This window comes from Andrographis paniculata, unplaced genomic scaffold (assembly GCF_009805555.1).
Source record: "Andrographis paniculata isolate CXL003 unplaced genomic scaffold, ASM980555v1 Contig86END, whole genome shotgun sequence".
NCBI classification, from domain to species: Eukaryota; Viridiplantae; Streptophyta; class Magnoliopsida; order Lamiales; family Acanthaceae; genus Andrographis; species Andrographis paniculata.
This window is the reverse complement of record NW_026137624.1, coordinates 3,275,030-3,300,648: the sequence shown is the minus strand read 5'-3', so window position 1 is coordinate 3,300,648 and position 25,619 is coordinate 3,275,030. Positions and strand designations below refer to the sequence as shown.

The 25,619-nt window shown below is 33.3% G+C and overlaps 1 protein-coding gene across 1 annotated transcript; it reads right to left on the bottom strand.

Moving 5' to 3' along the window:
- Positions 1 to 4,018: 4,018 nt before the first annotated feature.
- On the bottom strand, positions 4,019 to 9,056 carry LOC127242450 (uncharacterized). Its single transcript, XM_051261997.1, has 10 exons — positions 8,860 to 9,056; positions 7,721 to 7,897; positions 7,562 to 7,619; positions 7,353 to 7,487; positions 6,667 to 7,269; positions 6,448 to 6,591; positions 6,247 to 6,372; positions 5,815 to 5,853; positions 5,088 to 5,129; positions 4,019 to 4,886 (listed from the first exon to the last, which is right to left on the bottom strand). The coding sequence occupies exons 2-10, from the start codon at positions 7,882 to 7,884 to the stop codon at positions 4,272 to 4,274; spliced, it is 1,926 nt and encodes a 641-aa protein (XP_051117954.1). The 5' UTR covers positions 7,885 to 7,897; positions 8,860 to 9,056; the 3' UTR covers positions 4,019 to 4,271.
- Positions 9,057 to 25,619: the final 16,563 nt, after the last annotated feature.

The window sequence follows — 25,619 nt, the reverse complement described above, 5'->3', positions numbered from 1 at the left end:
CAAAGACTTGGAGTAGATTTTGATTAAACATACTCTCCGGTTGTTGATGGAGTAACATTGAGATACCTTGTGAGCCTAGCAGTGTGAGAAAAGCTCGATATGCATCTTTTAGACGTAGTTACTGCATATTTTTATGGCTCATTGGATACTGATATTTATATGAAAGTTCCTGAGGGATTCAATATGCCTGAAGCATACAAATTAAACCTAAAGGAATCATATTCCATCAAATTGAAAAAGTCATTGTATGGACTTAAACAATCAGGGCGAATGTGGTATAACCATCTCAGTGACTGTTTAATAAAAGAATGTTATACTAATGATTCAATATGCCCATGCGTCTTTATCAAGAAAAATGGAGCAAATTTTGTCATTATTACAATATATGTTGATGATCTCAATTTAATTGGAACTTCAGAAGAGATCCAAATTGCAGTTGAATATCTAAAGAAAGAATATGAGATCAAAAATTTTGGAAAGACAAAATATTGTCTGGGATTACAAGTGGATCACGTGAACAATGGAATACTTATCCATCAATCCACATATACCCAAAAGGTATTAAAACAATTTTACATTGATAAATCTCACTCTCTGAGTACACCAATAGTGGTCAGATCTCTTGATCCCAGTAAAGATCCATTTAGGCCAAGAGAAGAAAATGAAGAAATACTTGGCCACGAGGTACCATATCTCAGCGTTATTGGCGCATTAATGTACCTTGCAAATTGTACCAAACCAGATATATTTTTTTTAGTAAATCCACTGGTCAGGTTTAGTGCATCCCCCACAAAGCGTCATTGGAATGATATCAAACACATTTTTCGTTATCTTCAGGGGACTCATGACCTCGGTCTATTTTATTCGAGTGAATCTCATTATGAATTAATTGGTTATGCTGATGCTGGTTATCTGTCTGATCCACACAAAGCAAAATCTCAAACTGGCTATTTATTTACTTGTAGTGGAACCGCAATCTCTTGGAGATCTGCTAAACAGACAATTTACTTTTTCAAACCATGTTGAGGTTTTAACAATTGACGAAGCCAGTCGTGAATGCGTTTGGTTGAGGTCCATGACTCACTATATTCATAAAAATTGTGGGTTGATTACCGATGATATATTACCTCCTACAATATTATTTGAAGATAATGCAACTTGTATAACTCAATTACAATGAAGGTATATTAAAGGCGATCGGACAAAGCATATATCTCAAAAATTCTTTTTCACCCACGATCTTCAGAAAAGTAGTGAAATTAATATGCAAAAAATTTGATCATCTGAAAATTTTTCAAATTTATTTACGAATGCGCTACCGACTGCAACATTCAACAAACTGGTGCAAGGAATTGGAATGTGTCGGATGAAAGACATCAAATAAAGTCCAAAACAAGGGGAGCGCATTAATACAGGAATAATGTACTCTTTTTCCTTCACTATGATTTTTTTCCCACGAGGTTTTTTCATATAAGATTTTAACGAGGCACATTCTTTGTATAAAAGCATCCAAAGGGGAGTGTTATGAAATATGTACGTAGTACACACAAAGTGACTAGATGGCCTTTTGTATGCTTTTCTCTTCCTTCCGGTAAAGGTTTTAACACCTATAAATAGGTATTAATTGTTGGAGTGAGCAGATATAATAAAAATCACACAATTCATTCTCTCAACCTCTATCTCTCTCTATCCCAATCTCTATCTCTCTCTATAATTATATATATAAACATAAATATAAATACCTATACATACATACAGACACATCTATATATATATATACAATACTTATACACACAACACCTCTACATATACATACATAAATATATATTATATTTACCATTATATTATTATTATTACATAACACATTATTATTATTGTTGTTGTTATCCTCACCGCCATCATTATCATTCTATATAATACACCTGGTCCGTCCCACTCGAATTTATTTTCTTAGAATTTTGTAATAAATTAAAAAATAATAATATTTTATTGGTTAATAAAAATATTCAAAAGGTTTTGACATTTTTATTTTTTGACTTTATATATAAAATGAATGTATGCGTAATAATATATTTATAATTTAATTAAAAATTAAAAGTATTTTTATATTAATGTATGATTTCCTTTATAAAATAAAAAATGTAATACTTTTGAGTAGAACAAATTAAAATAGTAAAAAAATATTTTAAATTGGATGAATGAAATATATTATAATATTATTATATATATTGTAATTTGTATTTATCCTTTCAAAATCTATTCAATCGACATACTAAATAGGAATATAATTTATTCTATAATATTATTAATTTATTGTTCTCATTAAAAATTATAAAAAATATTCTAAGGGTCTCATTTACTTTTTGAGTGTTGATATTTGAATATTAATTATTATATCAAAATATAATACAAATTAAGAAAAAATTACAAAAATACTTCTATTAATATCTTACGGTACTAATAGAATGATATTTGTACACAAAATTAACAAATATAATGATATTTTTAATGTTTAAGTACAATGACACAAAAGGTAAATGTGACCCATAGAAGCGGACAGAGGAAGTATATTGTTTTATATATTCCAAAATCGAAGCATTGTACATATGTTGTATTTGTATTATATTAATATATATTAGACGCAATCCAATTTGATTTGAGTCCAATTCTTGAAGGAAGCCCAATTGATGACTCAGATATCAAATCAGCTTTAGGTCTCCATTATTGTTGATGGAATCAGAAAATTTGTTATAATAATTTCTAATAGTGCTCATGTGAGGTAGCAAAGAAGTTGTTAAGAGTGACATAGAATATTCTAGAGATGAGAGTATTGAAGAAGGATGCTACGCCACGAAAAGAAATAATAATAATAGAGCAACAATGAATCAAAGTAAGTGCATAAAAATTCAAAAAAATAAAAATAATTGAGATTGAAAGAAAAATGATGTAATTGTTAGAAATATTGAGGCTAGGTATAGTGATAAAAGTAGGGTTTTGAGTAAATTAGCTCAAAGAAGAATAGATGAGCAAAAATGGTGTGTTGTGCTAAGATTAAAGCTAAAAAATCTTCCGTGAGAGAAAAAGGGGATTTACGAGGGTTGAATATCAAAATACTAAGTTTGATCTGATTCTTAATAAGTTGAATTAGGCCTGGATTGGAACCTCCAGATGTAGGTCGTTGATGACCGAACTAGGTTAACAATTGTTTCGTGTTTTAATTTTACTGCTTTCAGAGTTCATAACCAACGGTCTGTGTGCAATTAAATTTATCTGAGAACATTTTAGTGTTGTTTTATTGTTCGTGGTTGTTGCTATTTGGTTTTGAGCGAATTTGAGGCCAAGAATATTTATAAATAAATGAATATATTCGACTCATTTGTACGAGTCTCCGGCTATCCCACATCCAATTTGACGTATTGAAATTGGTTTTAAACACGGGTGTTGAACACTTTCTTGTTTGTATACAGACAATAATATATTAATTGGGTGTATTAATATAGTGGTGTATGTTCTAAATCAAATGTCATAGTCCATGTTAGTATATTTTGCTATAAATTTAACGATGAAATCAAAATTAATTAAAAAAATATTATATTGATTTTGATGAAAATTTTATATGAAATTAAAATTGATTAAATTGTAATAAAAAAAGATCAAAAATAATTTTTTCCCTATTTTATATCTTACTTTAGGCCTAAGCCCATTTTTTTCCCCGCAAAATAGCATGATATTAGAGCCATAACCGATTTTTTTAGCCATTAACTTTTAGCCACCGTCTCTTGCCGGAGCTTCGTCCCGATTGGCATCGCGTGTGCATCACACGTGCTTGATCAATCTCGACACACCGCTGGCGCTGACCGACGTCATTTTTTGGCCATGTCATCCTCTACGTTTCTCCCAATCCGATCTAACTTTCACTGACGGGTTATATTTTCTTCACATACAACATTTTATTTGATCGGGTTTGGCGTTTTGTTTACTCTTGAATATGGATTGTATAAATGTACACTCTCCTATTACTGTTATATTATCCGGAAATAATTACAATATTTGGATCATGAATCGGAGAGGCTTGGAATTTTAAGTGTACACTCTCCTATTGCAATGTTAGGTTAGCCTCCTAAGTGTTTCTGCTCTAATGAAGTTGCATATTACTTAAAATCACATAAAAACACTTTTTTTTTTCTTTTCTTTTCTATTTCTCTAACAGAATGACTAAGTACACTTTGCAAGATAAAAATATGACATGATAGTGACGACAAATTTTGCGATCAATCAGCTCCTATATCAGTTGAGTTCCGTATACATACCTCTAGGTCAAGCTTCCCAGTCGGGGCTAAAAAACCAAACGGAACAAGGAGGAAATCCACGGGAGGAGAACCCTCGACCCTGCCTGGAAAATTGTTCGTATACGACTTCAATCTGAGACAGCTATTACCTCTTTCAGATACCACATCATATAAGTACTGTTCTTTGGATGAGCTTGGGCCTATGCATGTTATCATGACAGTGTGGCCAATACTCTCTGTCCCTTTATTGAGAAGGAAAAGAATACCGTCCTTCTCAGCTTGAAGGACGAGGCAGGCCTCGTTCTTGTTTAAGGTGACGGGTAAAGGGCTGTTGTACTGAAACCGTCTTCCAGAGTCCCAATGCTTGCTGCTGAAATGCTCGGATAGCTGTGAGGTTGAGCCGATGAAATGGCACTTACGAAGGGGGCAAGCACAAGGTGCGTAGATGCAGACCTCTTCGTGATCTTTCCTTTTAGTATTTTCCATGATTTCTGCACAGCCATACTGGATATTTCGACAAGGTGCTCTGTCTGGATCCGCAATTTCGATTTCCATGCAGACTGCATTGCAGTCATTTCCACTTAATGGCATATTTTCCTGAGAAAAAAGACAGCAATTTCAATTAATTCCATAACAGGTACTAATACATTGTCAATCTCCACAGATTTGTTCTGTTGGGAGGAGGGTGCGGTCTCGGATTTGCACAGTTGGCAGAGAGACATAAATCTAAAAATCTTCCTGTCACATGAAGTTGTAACACGCATAAAAGTAGTGTTTACATACAGAATGAATGGTTACCTCAGCAGTAATCATGTCCCCGTTAACATGATCCTCGCCAATCTGCACATTCACAGGTCATCAACAGAAGTTAGCTTGGGCATCATACATTGGAAATTTGATGTAAAAAGCAATCTTTAAAGAGAGCTCTTTTTGACTCCTATATAGAGGGGACAAAGGTGGGGTTGGGTTTGGATAGCTAAATCCAGAGCCAAAATCTTCTTAGACTCCCAAGCTAGGTTCCCCACAAAATAACCGATGCAATTACAAACGCCGACTGCAAAGTACAGCAGTCTAGGGTACAAGTTTCAAACCAACAGTTACATAATTAAGGTTAAAGACAACAGAGTTTGCATTCTTTTGTTAACTATTTAAAACATAATATAAAAACAATGATCTATCACAATGGTGTCTCACCAGAAAAATTCAGCAGTCTATGTGTAACACTCAAAGTTCTACAAAAGTAAAATAATGCAATCCTTTTAAGGAGCTCAAGAAAATGCATGCTCCCGTGAGGGATCTAGAGTATCTTGTTACTAAATCTAAATAGGCAGGAAGTAGAACTACTGCATACCAACCCAACAGGAACGATAAGTATGCTTAAAAACATCACGTGAAGAGAAGAAACAAAGGCACATACTTAAAAGTTTAAACAGGTTAGCAGTTGTAACATATACAGGAAACACCATCAGTCTTGCAACATATGACATCATTATCAATTAGAGAATGCAATCCAAAAATTCCTTACATCATCGACTGTCTTCAAATCTTCTTGAAAAAGATATTGCTACAGAAAATAGTATAAAGAACATCTTATAAGTAAATAAAATAATAATAATAATAAAATAGTACACTGTACAGCATAATAAGTATAAGATAGAGACGATTTCAGGAACTGGGCATGCCAATTTCTTAACCCAAAAAGAAGCAGCTCTACAAGGAATTGTCATGGCAACTAAAATACAAATTGTTCATTATATGAAAAATGTGAATGCATATAGACAAATAATGTTCATTGCATATATGCACAATCAGTTGCTATTATACTCAGATTTCGACCATTACAAAGAGTGAAGATATGGAAATGCAGAATACAAACTTTCAGATTAAAGGGGTTAATATTGTAAATGTAGCACCCCGTTAAAAAACTATATAAAAAATACAAATCAAAATCAACTACCTGATACCCAACCTGCTCGATAAGAGTGTAATTTTCAATATTTGGTGAACTTAATGCCGGAGAACTGTTGTCTTGTTGTGATCTATAACCTAGTCCCACCCCTAAGCCCCTTTCCTTGCAAACCACCTGAACAGAAACACTTGTACCCAATTATGATAAATTAAATAAGTTTTCATAGTAGATATGCACCATGCTTCATACCTCTCCACATCCATAACCTCCAAGCTCCCGTTCTTGCTTTTCTCTCTCACTTATTTCTTCCTCACCCCAAGAGGCCAGGCATGGAAAAACAGCAGATGATAGTTCGGATGGTTCTCCAACAGCAACACTCTCATAATAAAAGAGCTGATGAACATATAAAATGTTGAAACACGCAAAACTTAAGATGATGATGAAAAGAGCACATGCAATATTTCTCACCTGGAGAAACAAAAGGCAACCACCAACTGCACGTTGCTTCCCTTGACGATAACGGGCTACCTCACGAACTAGCCGATCAAGCAAAAATTTCCCCCAATTATATTGGTGTACAACATCCATGTTAGTCAAAAAATGCAGAAATGACGGACTGACATCTAGTCTTGCTGTGGGACAAAGAAGAGTGCCTAATACATAAAGAACAAATGATCTTTTGAAATCTTCTCCAGCTTCAGGGACTGCCAATCTTTCCTCCAAGAGACGGACCGAAATCCCACGATTTGTTGCATTGTACTTCTTGCGTAATTCAGCAATTAACTCATCAGGTCCAGAGTTTACAACATCTTTCCCACTGGAAGACAATCCCATCACCAGTTCAACATCATGGGGACTCAAAGGGATGCGTTCCCCACATATCTCCAAGCTGCGCCGAACTGTGTTAAACTTCTCCAATAACCAAAGACACAGACTGCGCCGCAATGTTCGGCACCTGAGATTTAGGATACTTCCAAATCCCATGCTCTTTACAGCAGCCTGCTGTTCAGGAGTCAGTCGTTGCAACACATTTAATAACCGACCAGGAGAGCACCTAGTGACAAGTTTTGTCTGCACCACATATCATAAATTGAATTATATAGAGAGAGGACTTTGCAACACAATATCTACATAAGAAAACAAAATATCAATACTTGTCTTCTAGGCTTGGGCACACGAGCAGGTGTAGTGCTCAAGTATTTATCCCAAACTTCACGGGCTCGATTAGTGTATTTTGATTTCTCTTCTGGACTCATCAATTTCCAAGCATCTGAAGCAGCTTTTGTGGCCTGAAATATAGAACAGTTCCAATCATTACCAGAGTTAATAATACCGTATTTTAAAGGAAGAGGAAGGTCCTCACCGCTTTCAAGCCTGAAGATTCGGGATGGGAAGCAGTGTACTCCTTGATAAATTCACGACTAAGATATTTCTTTGGATCGTTAGTGCATGCATATATATGTGAAATAAAAGAAAAAAGTGTCTTTAAAACCCACTTCAGATTAATCACAAGAGAGAATACCTAAAATGCACCCAAGAGCAAGCTGGTCGCGATGTTCCATCTTGCTTCTTCTTCTTCTTTGTCCGGCTGCCTTCTGATTCACTATGTTCCTGCTCATTTCCCATTACTACCAGCATATCTTCACTCTGAACCTTGGTGGTAAGAAAAATATCAGACTCAATCATGGCTGCAGCATTGCTGAAAAAACAAAAGAGAAGGGAGTAAAAAACAACTGTGTTAGTTTTCATGCCATTCCACGAAGAAAATAAATTAAAATAAAATAAAATTCAAGCTTTCTTCAAGATGACCAGAAACCTGCTACATTTTTTAACTAATTTGGCAGATTTAGAGTCAATTAATTGAATACACGGTCCCAAATAAAATAATATAAAACATAAAACTGAACATTTATTATTGTGCATAGAATCATGATCACATTGATCTGTTGAAGGTATCAAAACTAACATCAACCCATAAGCAAGAACATAGAATTGAAGTCCGACAAAACTTCCAATAGAATCCATTAAGAATTTTGGATCTGTTTTCACCTTCAAAAGAAGGTGAAAACAGACTATTCCGAAAGGTTAGTTAATCCCAAATGTAGGACTGGATAATTTCCTTCAACATTTGAGCTGTTCTAATACCAAGCTTCTAAACATTTAAAAACCTAAGATTAGTCTTGGAAAAATCATCTTTCGAGACCACAGCTTCTCATGCCATACATGGCCTTAGAGTTCACTTTTAAGGCATCTTACACTCAGAAAGTAGTGAAGCCAGTCAATCTTCTCGACAACAAGCTTCAAGAATCCAGTTTTGTCAACAAACCTAACCCCACAACCCTTATCGTCAGTCTGTAGAGTGTGGTACTTTTCTTCTGACATCCTAAATACATTCGATTTCGATTCAACATCACACAGCGAAATCAATTTCAATAGTATTTACGTCCACAAGTTTAATCTAGCACTACAGAGAGTATCTAACTGAACAACGGAAGCAAGAAGAACGAAGGCAAGGGGCGGTTCGCCACCTGCTACATAGAAATTCACAAAGGTGCGGTCACGGCGGCGCTTTGTGAGTAGCGTACCGCTAAAGCGAGAGTCGGCGTCATGCATTTTTTGAAGAAAACCTAATTGGATGAGAGTAAAAGTAGCATAACATACCAGTGCTCTGAAAACCTAGTCGGAGAAAGCGCCGGCTCTGGCGGCTGAAACGGTTTCCTTTGCCCCGCTCGCTCGCCCGCTCGTTGTATGATGCTTCTTCTTCCCCTTCTTCCTCCTCTTTGTTTTCCCTCTGTCCAATATCTCTCTTCCGTTCCGTCCCGTCCCTCTGGACTCTGCACTGTCCGTACTTCGGCATTGATTACTTTTGGGCTGGGCCGTATATGCTATTATTGTTTTAATGGGCCCTCATGTATTATTTTTATAACGAAAAAATTCGCATTCGCTACCCGAAAATAAAAGTAAACTTCCGTGTGAACCTAATACCTAGCAAAGTAGTCTCATGTATTATTTGATCCCTTGTCTTGTGTTTACCGTATTTTGGCAATATTTGCATTTAAATACATATCTTTTTTAAAATTAGAATTTCTTTCCGAAAAATAAATATAGTTTCTTTATCTTTTCTAAATTTTTTAGCATATAATATTTCATATTTTTTCTCATTAATTATAAATCTAAATAATTGTACAAATACAGATCAAACACATCATTTTTTGTGTTTTTATTACTTTCACATTTCCAAAAATTTTATGTTTTTTTAATGATATTTGAACATGCAATTGATATTATTCAAATATATTTGAATCAATTTAAATTGATTGTAATAGTTTGCAAACCATATCCGTACCTAAACAAGCTTTAAGTGACATTCTCAATCAATAAAGTGTTAATGAAATTCAAATAAGTCAAACATTACTCTCTAGAACAACTTTTATATATATATATAGTATTTATATTTTGCATGGGTTGTGTTACCCTCATCAAACAAAATATTGAATTTTAGTCAAATTAGAATAAGATGAGTGGTTGATTATTGAAAAATGCATAAGAGAGTTGAAAGTTGAAAAAATAATGGGGTAAGAAAGTATAAAAGGAAAGAAGAAGAGAAGTAGAGTAACTTCACTTTCTATTTGTTCTTTATTTCTTTAATGTTTTTGCACTTTTATAGTTTCTTTCTTTGAATTTTCCTTTGCTTTCTTTTATTTTCGAATATGTTTTGTTCTTATATTTAAGTTCTTGAATTCCAATTGCATTAGATTTAATTTTCAACTTTATTTTGCATCATTCTTTGTCCATGCGATTTAATTTCCTTTTAATTTTATCATATCAAATTAGATCCAGATATATTTAGCGCCGATTTATATTGCAAGACAAGTCTGGAAGCTTTCTTGAGTAGGCCGGGGGACCCGTTTCATATCGATACTAACAGGCCTATACCAATTAGGCCGTCGATGTTGATTTTTAGCGATAACAGTTTGGAACACCCAGTGGGACACCGGTGTCTTGCTACATTGCAACTACAAGACCACAAGTTGAAATCGCCATCGACTATATCTAAGGATAAAGGATTCGTGGAAAAAACTTTGGCACGAAAAAGCGCAGGGGAAGCTATGCGTGATAAATCCCCGGCAGCTACCGGGAGGAAGGAGCAATTAGTCACTCTCCCGGCCAACGTGCATACTGATCAAATCCGAGCAATGATCCGCGCTTTTTTCGTAATTTTATTGATGAAGTTACAAAATACATGGTTGATGTCGTAAGGCCAATGTTTGAGGACAAAACAACGTGGTTTCGAGATGAGGAAACCATGTAATGGAAGCTCCCGCGACGAATTAAGATTAAATCGAAGAGGCCCTAAATATTACCAGGCATGTAAATTCATCAGCCTTGACCCTTCCACATCGACTTCGCTCTAATGTGGTCGAGTGGCCATCTTTAAGAGGAGGCATGATGTTGACGATTCAGAAACGTCGATACCGCCTAAAGGACCCAACCATTCGACTCGGGAGGCACCAAAAGGCATGGGGAGCATCGATCATCTTTCGCAATGGCCCGAAAATTTGATTGTCACTCTAGCCACTTTGTGATCCACCGCAGCTGCTGCCCGGCAACCACAGCTCGATTCGGATCATGATTCGGTTGCAGTTTGAGGTACCTGTGCATCGCCAGCCCACGCTATTGCTTTCCCGCAAGAAAATCCTAACGCCATGTGGTGTGCAACGATAATGCAGCCTGGTTTCGTGGCTTGGGGAAAGTGTACAACCTTACGAGCATAGTTCCACGAGGATCATATGCTTTTGTAGAATTTTTGGGTCATAAAGTGGGCGCGAACCAATTGCAGCATGCAACTTCTAATTATCAACTCAGAGCTTCAACATCCATCCGCGACTATCAAGGTTCATTTGAAGGCTTCACGACCCACATTTTTTTTTAATTTTCAGCTCAAGAGTTCCAAGGCTAGAGCCTCGGACTCTCGGCTGACAGCTTCGTATCCCCTGTAAAATTCGTCAGGAAGAGAATCCCGAAAGCGCCACCATGATTGACAACACTCTAAAGAATAGAGGCCTGAATTGAATCCGATATAATATCATAAAAGTTCGAGGTTCGAGCTAAAGCCGGCTTGCGGCTTGAAATCCGAGTGCCCTATGATGACAAGTAACCTCGGAGATGATCGAATCACGCCACTTCTCATAAAAAATATCGGATGTTTCTGAGAAATTCAGTCAATCCTATAGTTTTTAGGGAGACATTTGTTACCCTCATCAAACAAAACATTGCAAGTTTGGTCAAATTATAATAGGAGAGAGTGATTGATGATGGGAACATGCAAAAGAAAGTTGTGAGTTGAAAAAATAATGGGATAAAAAGTATAAAAGGAAGGGAGAAGAGAAGTAGAAAGACACAGCCAAAACTTCACTTGCTATTTGTTCTTTATTTCTTTAATATTTTTGCACTTTTTCAGTTTTTTTTTTCCTTTGATTTCTTTTATTTTTTAATATGCTTTGTTCCTATATTTAAGTTCTCGAGTTCCAATTGCATTAGATTTAATTTTCAGCTTTATTTCACGTCATTCTTTGTCCATGCGATTTAATTTCCTTTTATTTTGATCATAACAAATTAGATCCAAATATAATTAGCACGTATTGGTTCCACTCAGTTTTGTTTGTGCACCGATGACAAGCTCAGTCGCTTTCTTGAGTAGGTCGAGGAACCCATTTCATATCGATACTGACAGGCCTATACCGATTAGACTGTCGATGTCGACTTTTAGAGATAACAATTTTTTAAGTTGTATAATAATTTTGATAGAATTTTTCTACTATTATTTTATAATCATTTTTTATATAAAAAAAATGGTTTTATAAATAATACTCATTTCTCTAGTTTAAAAGTATATATATTTATTTTTGTAGCATAATTATAAAATAGAAGTATTTTAATTGTAGTGGATAGTATTTTAATTGTAGTGAGTAAAAAAAATTATTAATTTATAATTAGACAATTTAAAATAAAAATATGTATACTTTGTAAGTAGACGGGAGGAATATTTAGAGTAATCAGAAAAGAAAATAATACTATATATTCTTGAATGGAATGATCATCCCAATTTACGGTATGAGAATCAACCGTAAGGGTTTCAAGCACAAGTATCAGCGTAATAGATGTATTGCCCACCACCACCACCTTAACCTGATGTAGCTTCAAGTATATCTTTAGAGGATATGGTTAAGACCATAGTTATTAACACTTTGTAATCTCGACAAGATACAAATACCAACATACAAAATTTGGATGCAAAGATGAAACAACTGGCTACCGAGGTATATTAGTTGAAAGAGTGAGAACAAGAAAAGTGGTTATCACAAGCTGAAAAGATTAATAGAATGTGAGTGTTATGACTTTTTGAACTGATAAAATAGTAGAGAGCCCACAAATAGTGGTTTCAAATGAGAAGGAGTAAGAAATCATTGAAAAATATATTGAACAAAAAAATATAAAAATTTAATCTAGAGTTCGGCCCAAAGTTGCAGGGGCCCACTCAGATTCAAGCCTCAAGAAGGATGACTCAATGGTGATCGGCCCATCATTGACCCCGACCGAATTCAGGTTGCCCGATAAGGGTAGATCAGACAGTGGCAATCGGAGCCTAATGTCTTTATTCCAAAAGTGGCTGAATCCAAGAGGATTTGACCTGATTTAGAAGATTAATCCGAAGTGGCCCAAGAGCAACGGGAATAAAGGAATCTTTAGCTCTCATCAAGATTTCAAAAGAAATTTATTCGGGATCACTACTTTCTTATCTTTGTACGTTCTACTTATTTTTAATTTCATTTATTTTTATTGTCACTTTAAGACTGGTGCTTAGAGGTCCATCATCTCAAGTCCAAAAATCAAGTTCAACAAATTGGCAATCACAGTGAGAGTTAAGATAAAATTATTGATCCTACGTCCGATGAAACCTTCATACGTCTACGGTCCGGCTGAATCATCGGAAAATCCATATGACAAGTTCTTTTTCTTTGTCTCAATCACATACTTTTTTAACGTTCTTGTTAAGTCCCTCTTCGGGAGTAGCCACTCCAGCTATACCAATCGTAGAGGATCAATCCCCGTGCTAGACGAATGACTAACATATAATCAACAGTTGAACAACCAACAAACGGAAACCATTCAAGCAATGTTGCACGATCAACAAAATGCGACGCAAAACATGCTCGACCAAGCTCTCGTAAGCGTTAAGCTGCAGTTGTTGCTACACCTCTAGGAATTTTACCCTCACGACTTCATGCGATTTTCCATGACCCATCCTATATGGACAATATTATACCAAGTGTCACTGCCCCCAATAGGATGGATAGGGGAAAAACTCCTCTTATATGCCCCAATAACATATCGTTGGGAACAAGATTGAATGGTATTCCTCCGATTTTCCCATGGGAAGACAAACCCATAGGACAAGTGCACGACTACATTCCTATTCCTGACCACCGACCGTTGAGGATGAACCCTGAAAATGTTTCACAAGTTCTGAGGATGATTTCGGGATGAATCCATAATGGCAAATCGGCCATCATACCTGAGGCCATTTCCATAGAGGATCATCAATGAACATCCCCTCATAAGGAATTACCAGGCTCCTAATTTTCGCACATTCTCTAGAGAAGACAATACCTTAACCGTCGAGCATGTAAAAAGTTTCACTGCCCAGAAATGTAAAATCGGAAACAATTTATATTTCAAGTTTCAGGTGGTCGCCCTGTCACTGACCAAGACAGGGTTCTCTTAGTTTGCCAACCTGCAGCATGGACAAATTCATACTTTGGAAGGTCTGGAAGCGGCATTTCACGCTTGATTTTTTAACCCTATTTCAATGGTTTCTCTAATCGATCTGCTCGAGATAAGGTAGATGCCAAAGGAAAGAGCTCCTCAGTTCATTGAGCGAGTCTGGCTCACGAAAGAATGGTACTCGACTTCCATCGAAGAAGAGAAGATAACCAATTTACTACTATGTGTTTATTTAGTTTCTAGAGTGATTTTTCAATATATTATGTGCTATTTGTCTCGGCTATTAAATTTTTGTTTTACCATAACATGGTGAAGGTTATAACGATGTCAGCCAGCCATGGGAAAAATGTTCTAGTTTCATCAATGTTAATCTTATTCGTATATTTTTTACTTTTTTATTAGCATAAGCCCTAGCTAGAAACAAAAAAGACCATTTTATTTTAAGTTGTTTTTATTGTGTGCTAATTATGTGTTGACTCTGTCTAGTTATGTTTTATTAATGCAATTTTTTAGAATATATTATGTGTTATGCAGCGTTACATGTACAAAAAAAATATTTCTATTTGGTGGTAGCTTGTTGTCTGTTTTTTATGAATACACTATTGCATGTGATTTTCATATACTACTACTTGTAAAGAAAAATTACTTCTATGATAAGATGTAGTAGAATTTTTTGATAGAAATATTTTTTTATATATTATATTGTCATTATCAAAGAAATGCCAATTGCTGAAGTTCTGAATTTGAAACAGAAGTAACATGAGAAGTTTCTATGTCTTTTTCATATGTTATGTTTCTTTTCTATTCTTTATGTTCAAACCTCGTTTTGGACCTGCATTAATTAAATTTAATTCAATAAATATAAAATTAATTTCATCAAAAACAAATATATATGCTCACATTCACCCTGCTCTAAAGCTTATTGAATTCTTCCAAACAGAATTCATACATTTTTTTATTCGAAAAAAGCAGTTGCGTAGAGAGTAGGAATAAATGACACAATGATTTGTCTATCCTCAAAAATCATATTTTTCTACTGTGAATCAAAGCTTTCCACTGCAGCCTACCTTGTGCTTTTGCATCATTTGTCCATCTTAATATGTCCAATAAATAAATAAAATGACAACAAGGAATCTCTGTTTGTGTCCACAGTTTACAGTTGTATTCCGGAGATGATTATTTAATTTGACGTTGTGTTATATTCTATTTTCATTGTTATCTGAAAATGGTATACCTAATATATCATTTATTTTCCACACAACTTATTATGTACTAATATGATTTTTGGTGTTCTGATATGAATATTTGAAAGATATTTGGGTATATACATGTGTTGTATGTTTCAGTAACGGATTCAACGTATGGTTTGACCCAACTTTCTTATCTCTCGCATAAAAGTCTTGTTGAAGTTTTGTTTCCATAATATTGTCTAGAACCCTTTCAAACTGTTGGAAAAAATCAATGATGTTCTTGTCTGATTGTAAGAATATAGATAAATCACATATTATTGTATAAATAAGTGTGTAGTATAAAACCGATGTTGCTTAAGATCATAGATATTTCTGCAGTAAAAATTGTTGTTGTCCATGCTAAAGACCAATGTTGATTTAGATCATAGTTATTCAAAAAGCTATCTATAAATTTCATTCAGGAAACAAGTTTCTATAATATTTCTCCATACTATATAGAATTAATTTTTATCTTGAAAAACATACATCAATTTGTGAAAATATCCAGAAAACCTATTACTTTTATAAAAATCAATTAGATGGCTATTAAGTAACATGAAATATGTAAAAAGAAAATGCCATGTAGCTAGAGCATGAAAACAAACATTGCATTATAGAATGAATTAAAATTTTTCTTTGCATTTTGCATGATAAGTAGTGTACATAGAGTATGATGTGTACTTGGCATGACACTTTTTATTGTTGGTGACACTGCCAAGTTTTGATCTAGTGAATATAATCATTTGTTCCAATCCATTCATAGACTTTAGAAATATTGTAAACAACCCATAAAAGATTCATTTGTTTCTACATATAATAGTGTTGCCCCAAACACACATGTTTGTCTATGAGTTGAATTCCATAAATACACCTAGAAATCATTAGAAAATTAATTAGATATATTGTTATAAAGAACTCATTAAGTGATATTTCTTACCAAATGTCGGAAATTCTTGTTTATTTGGTATGTTGTATCAAATGCTATAGCATTATAAAAGAGTAGTCTATTCTCATTTGAGCATCATACCAAAAGATGTTTGCTATTCTCTTATATGCATCAACATTAATCTCATAGAAGAAGTATGAATTGTCTATTGATCTTTAACTAAAATATTTCAGTAGTGCATTTTCTTCTCATTCCTTTATAGCAGTATCTCTTTACTTCTTCATTTAGTTTTTTTAAGATATGTCTTAAGGAAAATATTTTTGGCTGCCTCCTACAATTATTTTCGTCATATCAAGTGTCATATCAAGTGTTTCTCAATTGGATCCATACTTCATGACTCATTTTTGCTATAATGATATCAAATTCATTCATTCTTCTGTTTGAACTAATAATATGCTTGTACTCTGGTTACGATTATGGTTGTAATAAAAGAAGATAACCTTGTATATCTCCGGCAAAATTGAAGTTTCAATCTTGTAGTACATCTCGTACTTGTTCCATACTTTGTTATGCTTGTGATCTTCTTTTGAAAAATGTTTAAATCTTTATCTAGTTTTTCAATTATGTCACTAGCTATCTTACTTCTCAAATTGCATCATTTATTGCAACAATACTCCAAGTATTAGAGTTTTTCAATTTTGTTCTTTATTTAATTTTATTATTATTTTCTTTATTTTTTGCATTTTAATTCTCATTCTAAACCCTTTCTTATGTGCATAATCGCAACAGAATTGATAAGCATTAACATGTGTATTGAATTTCATGTTTATTATGCTTCTTGTACCTGCAAAGTTTTAGGGAAAAATACAAAAACAAAAAGTGTCATATTCATATTCTATTACAATGAATTTTCAGAGAAAAAATGTCCCTTATATGATATTTAATATTGAGTTGTGTAATAATTTAGTATAATTAATGTGATTTTTAGTATATAGTATGTGTTATATATATAGATATATATGTTATGCTACATATAAAGAAAAAGTTTTTTCTAATAATTTACAAGTGTTCATGTCCTAATCTTAGAGTGGTTTCTACTAAGATATTATGTGTTATCTATATTTTGTTACCCGTAATTAAATATACAAAGTAATTTTTAGAGAACATAATTCAAAAGCAAAAGAATTTTCCTTTTTTGATAAGTTATACTGCATCGTGTGCTAATTATGTTAAGTTAGCGTGATTGTTTCTAGTATATTACGTGCTCTATCTATTATTACACTAAGAAAATATTACCTATGTGATAAATTATAGTAGATCACTTGCTAAATAATTGTCCTTTATGTGATTAACATACTATGTGCTATCTAATTATGATTTACACAAACTATATGATTTTTTGCAAACACATTACAAATGATTTGATTTGTAGACTTGGCTTTTTTAGTACCTGATTCTTGATTTTCTTCATGAGTATTATCACAATGATCATTGTTGGCGAAGATTGATATCTGCTTTTCGATATTATCATGTTGTTTTTCAATGATGAATTTGTTGTTTTTGTGTGCTTTTCTATAATATCATGTTGTTTTTCAATTATCAGTTGGTCTTCCGGTCTAATTACATTTGTCTATCTTTTTATGATTTTTAGTTGTTCTTGATTTGTGTGCTCTTCTTCCATGAATGAAAATTGAATTCGATTGAAAAAAAGGAATTTAAAATAGGAGAAAAGAATTTGTAACCATGATATGAAGAATATGAGATTTTTGGCGGTTGGACGTGGGTGGCTAATCAGCACCGTGTTGATTAAGCACCGTAACCGTTCCCTTAATACACACCTCAGTTAATTTGTAAAAAATTTGTTTTGTAGCTTTCTGTGCCCCAAAATAATATACATGTACTTGTTAACAACAATTTGATGTTCGTGTTTAATATCAGTATCACTCGGTAGAAAAAAATGGTTGATCATGTATACATATATGTAATTGATTAGACCACAAATATTGCGTCGTCATTTATTCAATTACGCATCTTTAAGAAAATTGTTTTTTTATATCACAAACTTCAAATAAGATATTACCATATATTGTATTAGGTCAAAATAAGATATTACAAAATACTATCTTGTTCAAAGTGTGCGCTTTTTAAAATAATTTCTTGTGAATATAAAAAAATTGCACAAGTGAACAATGAAATAAATCAAAATGTCTAAACTAAAGATAAACAAATTGAAATTGAAATTAAGAAAAAAAAAAAAAAGGTGATGATGAAGACAAAATCAAACAAACAACAAACAAAAAATCCCTTTAAATTAATATGTGCAGTTTGTGTCGGAGTTGGAGAAACAAATTCAAAGTAACAATGAAGAACGATGACACAGTCGATGACAAATTTTTGCAACGGAAGCATTGGACAACTTGGCAACCGACGACTTTTGGCATCTTGACATTGACAACAACTTTAGCTCGGTATTGGATTCTACCGGCAACCAAAAATTCTTGTAGTGACTCAACTTCTTCTTCGAGTTAATAAACTGAAAATGACAGTGAATAGTCTGACAACTGTAGGTATCGTATCTAGTGAACAACAACTTATTCTGGTGGCAACTACATCCTTGTGTACAATCAAAGGCAACAACAATAATAGAAATGGTAGTTAGTGTGGTTTGATTTCGCACATACTTTTACCCAACTTGAAAGAAGATTTGAAGAAGAAAAAAAGAGGACAAATTGTTGGGAATTTTGGCCGTTCGAGGCCTAACCCGACAAGTCCCTGGGTAAATAAATTAGTTGGCCCACTCTATAGCCCGGCCTATAGGATTGACCCATCCCGTTTATCCACGACACATTTACCCTTAACCCAATTAGATAAAAGGGTGAGGCGGTTTAGAGTAAGTAGTTTCTATGAGAGCGGTTTTTATCCGAATCAAGAGACAAGCCGTTCCAATAATCAGAATCCAAGTTAGAGAGAAAAAAGTGAGACCGAGTGAGGGGGGAAGGGGAGAAGATAGCCGTCCGGTGAGTTCGAGTGGTTTTCCGGTGAGAGTAGATCCCTATCTGATAGCTAATTTTGGGTGAGTATCGAGGCTTGGAATGAAGAGCCGACGTTTGACCACCTTGAGACGTGGTTACCTCGGGCCATCTTTGCACCATGGGTCTAAGTCGAACAACCATCTCTTTTGCCGGTGAAAGTTCGAAGAAGATCGTCGGTGAATGAAAGAAGATCGGAGGAGAATCGGTCGTCGTTGGTCGATGTTCGTCAGTGTTCACTAATGTCGATTGGAGCGCAGTCGGAGCCACTAGTTGTGAGTCGCTGCCAACTGGAGACTGTCATGCATAGCCGCCGACCGCCAGAGCTGCCCACTGTCTCTGCCAAAGGACGCCGGAGGAAATTGATCGAAGTTTCGTCAATTCTCACGACTTGAATTCTAGAATGACAAGCAGGAAAGTATTTTAATTTCTTTCCCAATTTAATTTTAATCAATTCAAGTCTGATTGTTTGTAATTGATTTCTAAATTACAAAATGTCATTTTGCATAATAATTTTGTGTTTGAATTCAGTTTCGTTTTGGTATTATAGTATTGATTTGATTTATTCGATTTAATTGCTTCTGCTATTAATTGATTTATATTTTGTATACAATATTTTATGATAAATCCAAAAATATCTAGGGAATAAATTCACATAAGTGGTATAAGAGCCCGGAAACCGATTCCGAAATTAAAAGAAATTTGGATTCAAATTTGATAGGACTCAGATCATGGTAAAAGGTTAAACCCTCGTCTCTTTATTTTCGGTATATTATTATCTAGGTGAATCTTTGTGAAATTTGTTGTTAGATAATATGTGGAATTTCTTTGTGTTGGTTGGCTATGTATTTCTTGGTGTTTGATTGGCTATATGTTTCTTTGTGATTATGTTGAATAATCTTGAAATATGTTGGTCTTTCTTTGATATTCTTGAAAAATATCTTAGATAGTATTTTCGAGTTCCTTGATTATATTTTTGGTGTAATTCGTGGGTTATATTGTTGTTGTTAGCCTAGTGAAATTCTTTAGACTTGCTACAGCCAATTGTTGTAGTAGAATGTATGCTAAGTCTTTTCTTTTTGGGTTAGGTATTGCTTGTTAGGTGTTAATTGGAAAATGCTTAAAAATGAATGAATAATTGGAGGATAATCAAGAATAACATTAGTGGTGTTGCATTATGTGATTTCTTGGTGAAAATGCATGATTCTTGCCTTGTATGCTATGTGATTAGTTGTTTGTTATGTCATGAGTTGATTGTTTTCTTTGTGATTGTGCTCCCGGATATTTTTAGTGGTAGTGTTTGATCGAACTAGGTGCTTAGTGTTTTGCTTTCCGTCTAAGTTTTTAGTGTTATTTTAAGGTTAGATCTCTTCCTAGTTGTTGAGTGTTCCTCTAGGTTTCTTCCTAGTTGCTTAGTGTTCTTCTAGGTTCCTCCTAGGATGCTAAGTGTACTTTTAGGTAGGATATCTAAGTGGTTGTGTCTCTGGATATCTTTGTGTTAGTGGTCGATCGATCTAGGTTCTTAGGCCGTACGACTTTGTGCTTAGCCTTAGAGATGTGTCCTAGAGCCGTAGAGTTTAGTGTCTAAGGTTTTCTTCATGTTTAGTGCTGAGTGTTCTCTAATGGATATCTAATAAGGTGAAGCTCCTATTATGTGATTCTATGTTTTTGTATTCGGCTTTTGTTTGCTTTCCTTTATGCATATGCATGTATGTTTCTCGATTGTGTAGTATTTTATTTGTTCTATGTGCTAGGTTGTTATGTGATCTATCTAGGTGCATATTAGGATCTATGTGTTCTATGTGTGATATATTTTGTCTATGTTAACGTTTGTTTGTGGATGCAATGAGAGACAAAAGACGATGATAAAATCCATTGGTGCAAGGTAAATCTATATCTAGAAAATACGTATTTTGGGATTTGGTTAAATAACGGTCAAAATAGGTGAAGTATGTTAGGAATCTTGGCAGTTCGAGGCCTAACCCGACAAGTCCCTCGGTAAATAAATTAGTTGGCCCACTCTGTAGCCCGGCCCACAGGATCGACCCATCCCGTTTATTCTCGACCCATTTACCCTGAACCCAATTAGATAGAAGGATGAGGCGGTTTAGAGTGAGTAGTTTCTGTGAGAGTGATTTTCATCCGAATCAAGAGAAAAACCGTTCCAATAATCAAAATCCGAGTTGGAGAAAAAAAGGGTGAGACCGAGAGAGAGGGGAGGGGGTCAAGAGAGTCGTCCGGTGAGTGAGTTCGAGTGGTTTTCCGGTGAGAGTAGATCCCTATCCGATAGCCGATTCTGGGTGGGCGTCGAGGCTTGGAGTGAAGAGCAGACCTCTGACCTTGATGCGCAGTTACCTCAGGCCATCTTCACACCATGGGTCTGAGCCGAAAACCGCCATCCCTTTCGCCGGTGAAAGTTTGAAGAAGATCGTTGATGAATGAGAGAAGGTTGGAGGAGAATCAGTCGTCGTCGGTCAATGTTCGCCACTGTTCGCTGATGTCGATCAGAGACGCAATCGGAGCTACTGGCTATGAGTCTCTGCCAACCGAAGACTGTCACGCATAGTCGCCAACCGCCAAACCTGCTCGCTGTTTCTACCAGAGGACCCCGGAGGAAGTTGATCGAAGTGTCCACAATTCTCGCGGCTTGAATTCTAGAATGACAAGCAGGGAAGTGTTTTGATTTCTTTCCCAATTTGATTTCATTAATTCAAGTCTGATTGTTTTGTAATTGATTTCTAATTTACATAATGACATTTTGCCTAATAATTTTGTGTTTGAATTAGTTTTGTTTCAGTATTATAGTATTGATTTGAGTTTATTTGATTTAATTGTTTCCGCTGTTAATTGAATCGTATTTTGTATATGAGATTTTATTCGACAAATCCAAAAATATCTTAAGAATAAATTCACATCACAAATATTATCTTATTATTATTATTATTATTATTATTATGTGGGAACCCACAACCGCTACTCGAAAGTGTTCTCTGGGGTTTCTCCGGTTGAACCTATTACCCTGCAAACTAAGCTCGATAAGACAAGTCACACTAGGCGAACCATGTGTGGTAGGTGGACCTGGAGGCGTCGGAATTTGAACTTATTATCTTTCTTTTCTTTTCTTTTTTCATGACGTGGGAACCCGCAGCCGCTACCCGAAAGTTTTCACTGGATAAACCCCCGGGTGTGTTTACTTGTGAGGTTTTGGTTTTGGCTTTTTATTTTGAATAGTAAAATTTTGAATTGAAATAGTTGTTTGATGTGATATAAATATGTGTTGATGTGATGTTTTGAATGTAAAATTAGATTTTAATGTAATAAATAAAAAAGAATTGAGTGTTTGATTTGATGTTTTTGAAAGAAAAAAAAAGTTGGGCAAATATCAAAAGTAGTTAAAAAAAAAAAAAAAAAAAAAAAAAAAAAAAAAAAAAAGAGAGAGAGAGAGAAATGAGTAATTATTTGTAAAAAATGATATATAGTAAAAATAGAGTGTGTGTATTGTATATATTTAATGGGGCTGAATGTAAAGAGTAGTTTACTCCAATTACCCTTTCAATTAAACTAATTGCATTTTAATAAATTTCTTTATATATACATATGCTTTTATTTTCAAACACTTCAATTGGATTTTCTTTTCGTTTATTACAATTATCATGTGTGAGATTGGCTATAAATTTTCTTGAATAGGCCGAAAAAGAAATCTTGTCGATCACATTTCAATAGCCCAATGCAACTTAAAATGTCGCAATAATATTTCATGATAACAATAATATTTGGTAAAAATGGTTCCATAAGAAATGATCTAACGGTGTAGGTGGACTCGTTAAATAGCGATTGCAAGTTCCTACATTATCAAAACGAAATCGATAAAAGTGAATTTTTATGTTTCTTATACAAATTCATGATAACCTTTTTACTTGAAATTTAGTTTGATATATATATATATATATATTTTAACTTGAAAATTTATATTTATACCCCCAATAATTTTTTATTTTTTGTTGACGTAATTTTTAATAAATATTAATAAAAAAAATATAATATATAGTCTATATAAACATCCGCATAATATAATTAATATACATTTTATGAGAAAATTGCAAAAAATATTCTACATGCATACTTTATTATTACTTTTGTTATGTATTTATTTCGCTCGCAAAATATATTTTAAATGTTTGCAAAAGTCGCTATTTCTATTGTTTGGTCGCGCATGATCGCGCGTGGTGTGAACTTCATGCGCAGTCAAATGACATAAATAACAAATTTTGTAAGCATGTAAGATATATTTTGCGAGCGAGATAAATACATGATAAAAGAGGTATACGTCTTCATAAAAAACTTAACAATTCAATACAATATTATTTTTCTAGATATTATTTTATATGAGGTATAAAAAATTGTGTAAGTAATATAAACTTAAACGAATATGTATAATATATTAATATTATGAAAAATACATATTTTCCCCAAAAAGAACTAAAAAAATTGTCCATAACTCTCATCTGGTTTAAAACTCTAAATGCATAGCACTCTTTTATATTTTTAAAAATTTTCCATAAAACCCCTCAATGCAAAAAAAATATAGATATAAAATACCATCTCATCACACCAGAAAGGAATTTCATGTAATTTTTAAAGTATGAGATAATTTACACTTAAATTTCGAAATCGCGTTAAAATTGTGAACAAGTTTGTCCAAAAAAGAACACACAACTTTTGCAATGTGTTATTACTGTTAATTTAAAAACCAATCAATACGTGTGTTTACTTGTGAGGTTTTAGTTTTGGGTTTTTAATAATAAAATTTTGAATTGAAATAGTTGTTTGATACAATATAAATATGTGTTGATGTGATGTTTTGAATCTAAAATTAGATTTTAGTATAATAAAATAAATAAAAATTTGGTATTTGATTTGATATTTTTTTTTAGAAAAAAAAAAATTTGAATTGTAAAATTAGATGTAAAACCTGACAAGTAAACACAAATATATATATGACTATATTTTAGTAAAATACTCATTAATTTTACCTTAATAAATAATAATAATAATTTTTTTTATTGGATAATAATAATTGTTTTACTGGATAGTTGTCTTTCTTCCACTTTGTCTTTGCTTGGGTTTAAATTTTGGGTTACGATTTCTATAATAAAAAATTTGAATTAAAATAGTTCTATGACGTGATATAAATAAATAGTGATGTAATATTTTAAATATAAATTTGATTGTTAATGTAATAGTATCTTAAATGAAAAATAAGTGTTTAATTTTATATTTTAGGATTTTTTTTAATAAATAGTAAAAATCCTAACAAATCCACCAAACAAACACAACTTTAAACTCCAACTCAGCAAAAAGTAAAAGAAAAATAAAAAATATCTAACAAATATTGAAGAGATGCAATACTTTTTGTTTTGCTTTATTTTATTTTATTTTAAGGTAGATTGTTGTTTTAGTCCCGACCCCTTATCATTTTAGTCTTATAAGTGGAGTCTGTCGCAAACTAATTCCTTAAGTGAAAAATTTTCGTTGTTTTAATCCTCCGGTGCCGGAGACACCTGTGTGGCTCGCTGAAGCGACGTGTTCCGCCAGGTCAGCGACACCTGGCGGACACGTGGATTTTATCTTTTTTTTTTTTCTTTTTTTCGTAATTTTTTAATTTTTTTATAATTGGACCAAAATAAAAAAAATTAAAAAAAAGTAAATAAAATTAAAAAAAAAATTCACGTGTCCGCCAAGTGTGTCCGTGGCCTTTGGCAAGCCACGCGGGCGTCTCCGGCGCCAAAGGACTAAAACAACGAAAAATTTTCACTTAGAGCATTCGATACAAATATTACCTCTACTTCGTTATCTCTTTTATCTCTCTCATCCATATCATATCCAACTCAACATTTAAATTACTTTCTTTATCACTTGTTATAGTAATCACCTTCGAGACATTACCTTTACTATTTTATAGGATTCACACTAATTTATTTATTTCAATATATTTGTATTGCATAATATATATTATTTATTTATTTATATATATATTTTATTATCTAATAATATTTTTATATAATTTTATATTAAATTTTTAAATTTTAATATATTGAAACATATAATTTACTATTTTTAAAATTGGAATTATTTGAATAAATTGATATATAGATAATTTCTGGTAATTTTAAAATTTTAAAATTTTATAAATAATATTTAATTATTTTTTTAAATTTTTGTTGAAGGTAATCGATTTTTGAGAAAATTAATAAATTGTAAATAACTGTATCTCTTTTTAAAAGTAACGAAAAAGATAACTAGTTATTATAGTAAAAAGTGAAAATATAATGAGAAAGGTAATAGGAGAGGTGACTCTTGATGCTCTTATAACTAAAAAAATTAGTTCATCCTTTATTTTATTTTATTTTTTATGCTTATATTTTTATTATATAATTTTGTATTATATAAAATTTTGTTCATGTGATGTAAAAGTAAAGAAAATAAGACGTG

Excerpts from the sequence above, each read along its gene's own strand:
- LOC127242450 (XM_051261997.1), bottom strand. The coding sequence starts at position 7,884 with ATGATTGAGTCTGATATTTTTCTTACCACCAAGGTTCAGAGTGAAGAT. Across the intron at positions 7,488-7,561 it reads AATCTTCAGGCTTGAAAGCG|GCCACAAAAGCTGCTTCAGA; the intron begins GTGAGGACCTTC and ends TCTATATTTCAG. Across the intron at positions 7,270-7,352 it reads TGCCCAAGCCTAGAAGACAA|ACAAAACTTGTCACTAGGTG; the intron begins GTATTGATATTT and ends TATGTGGTGCAG.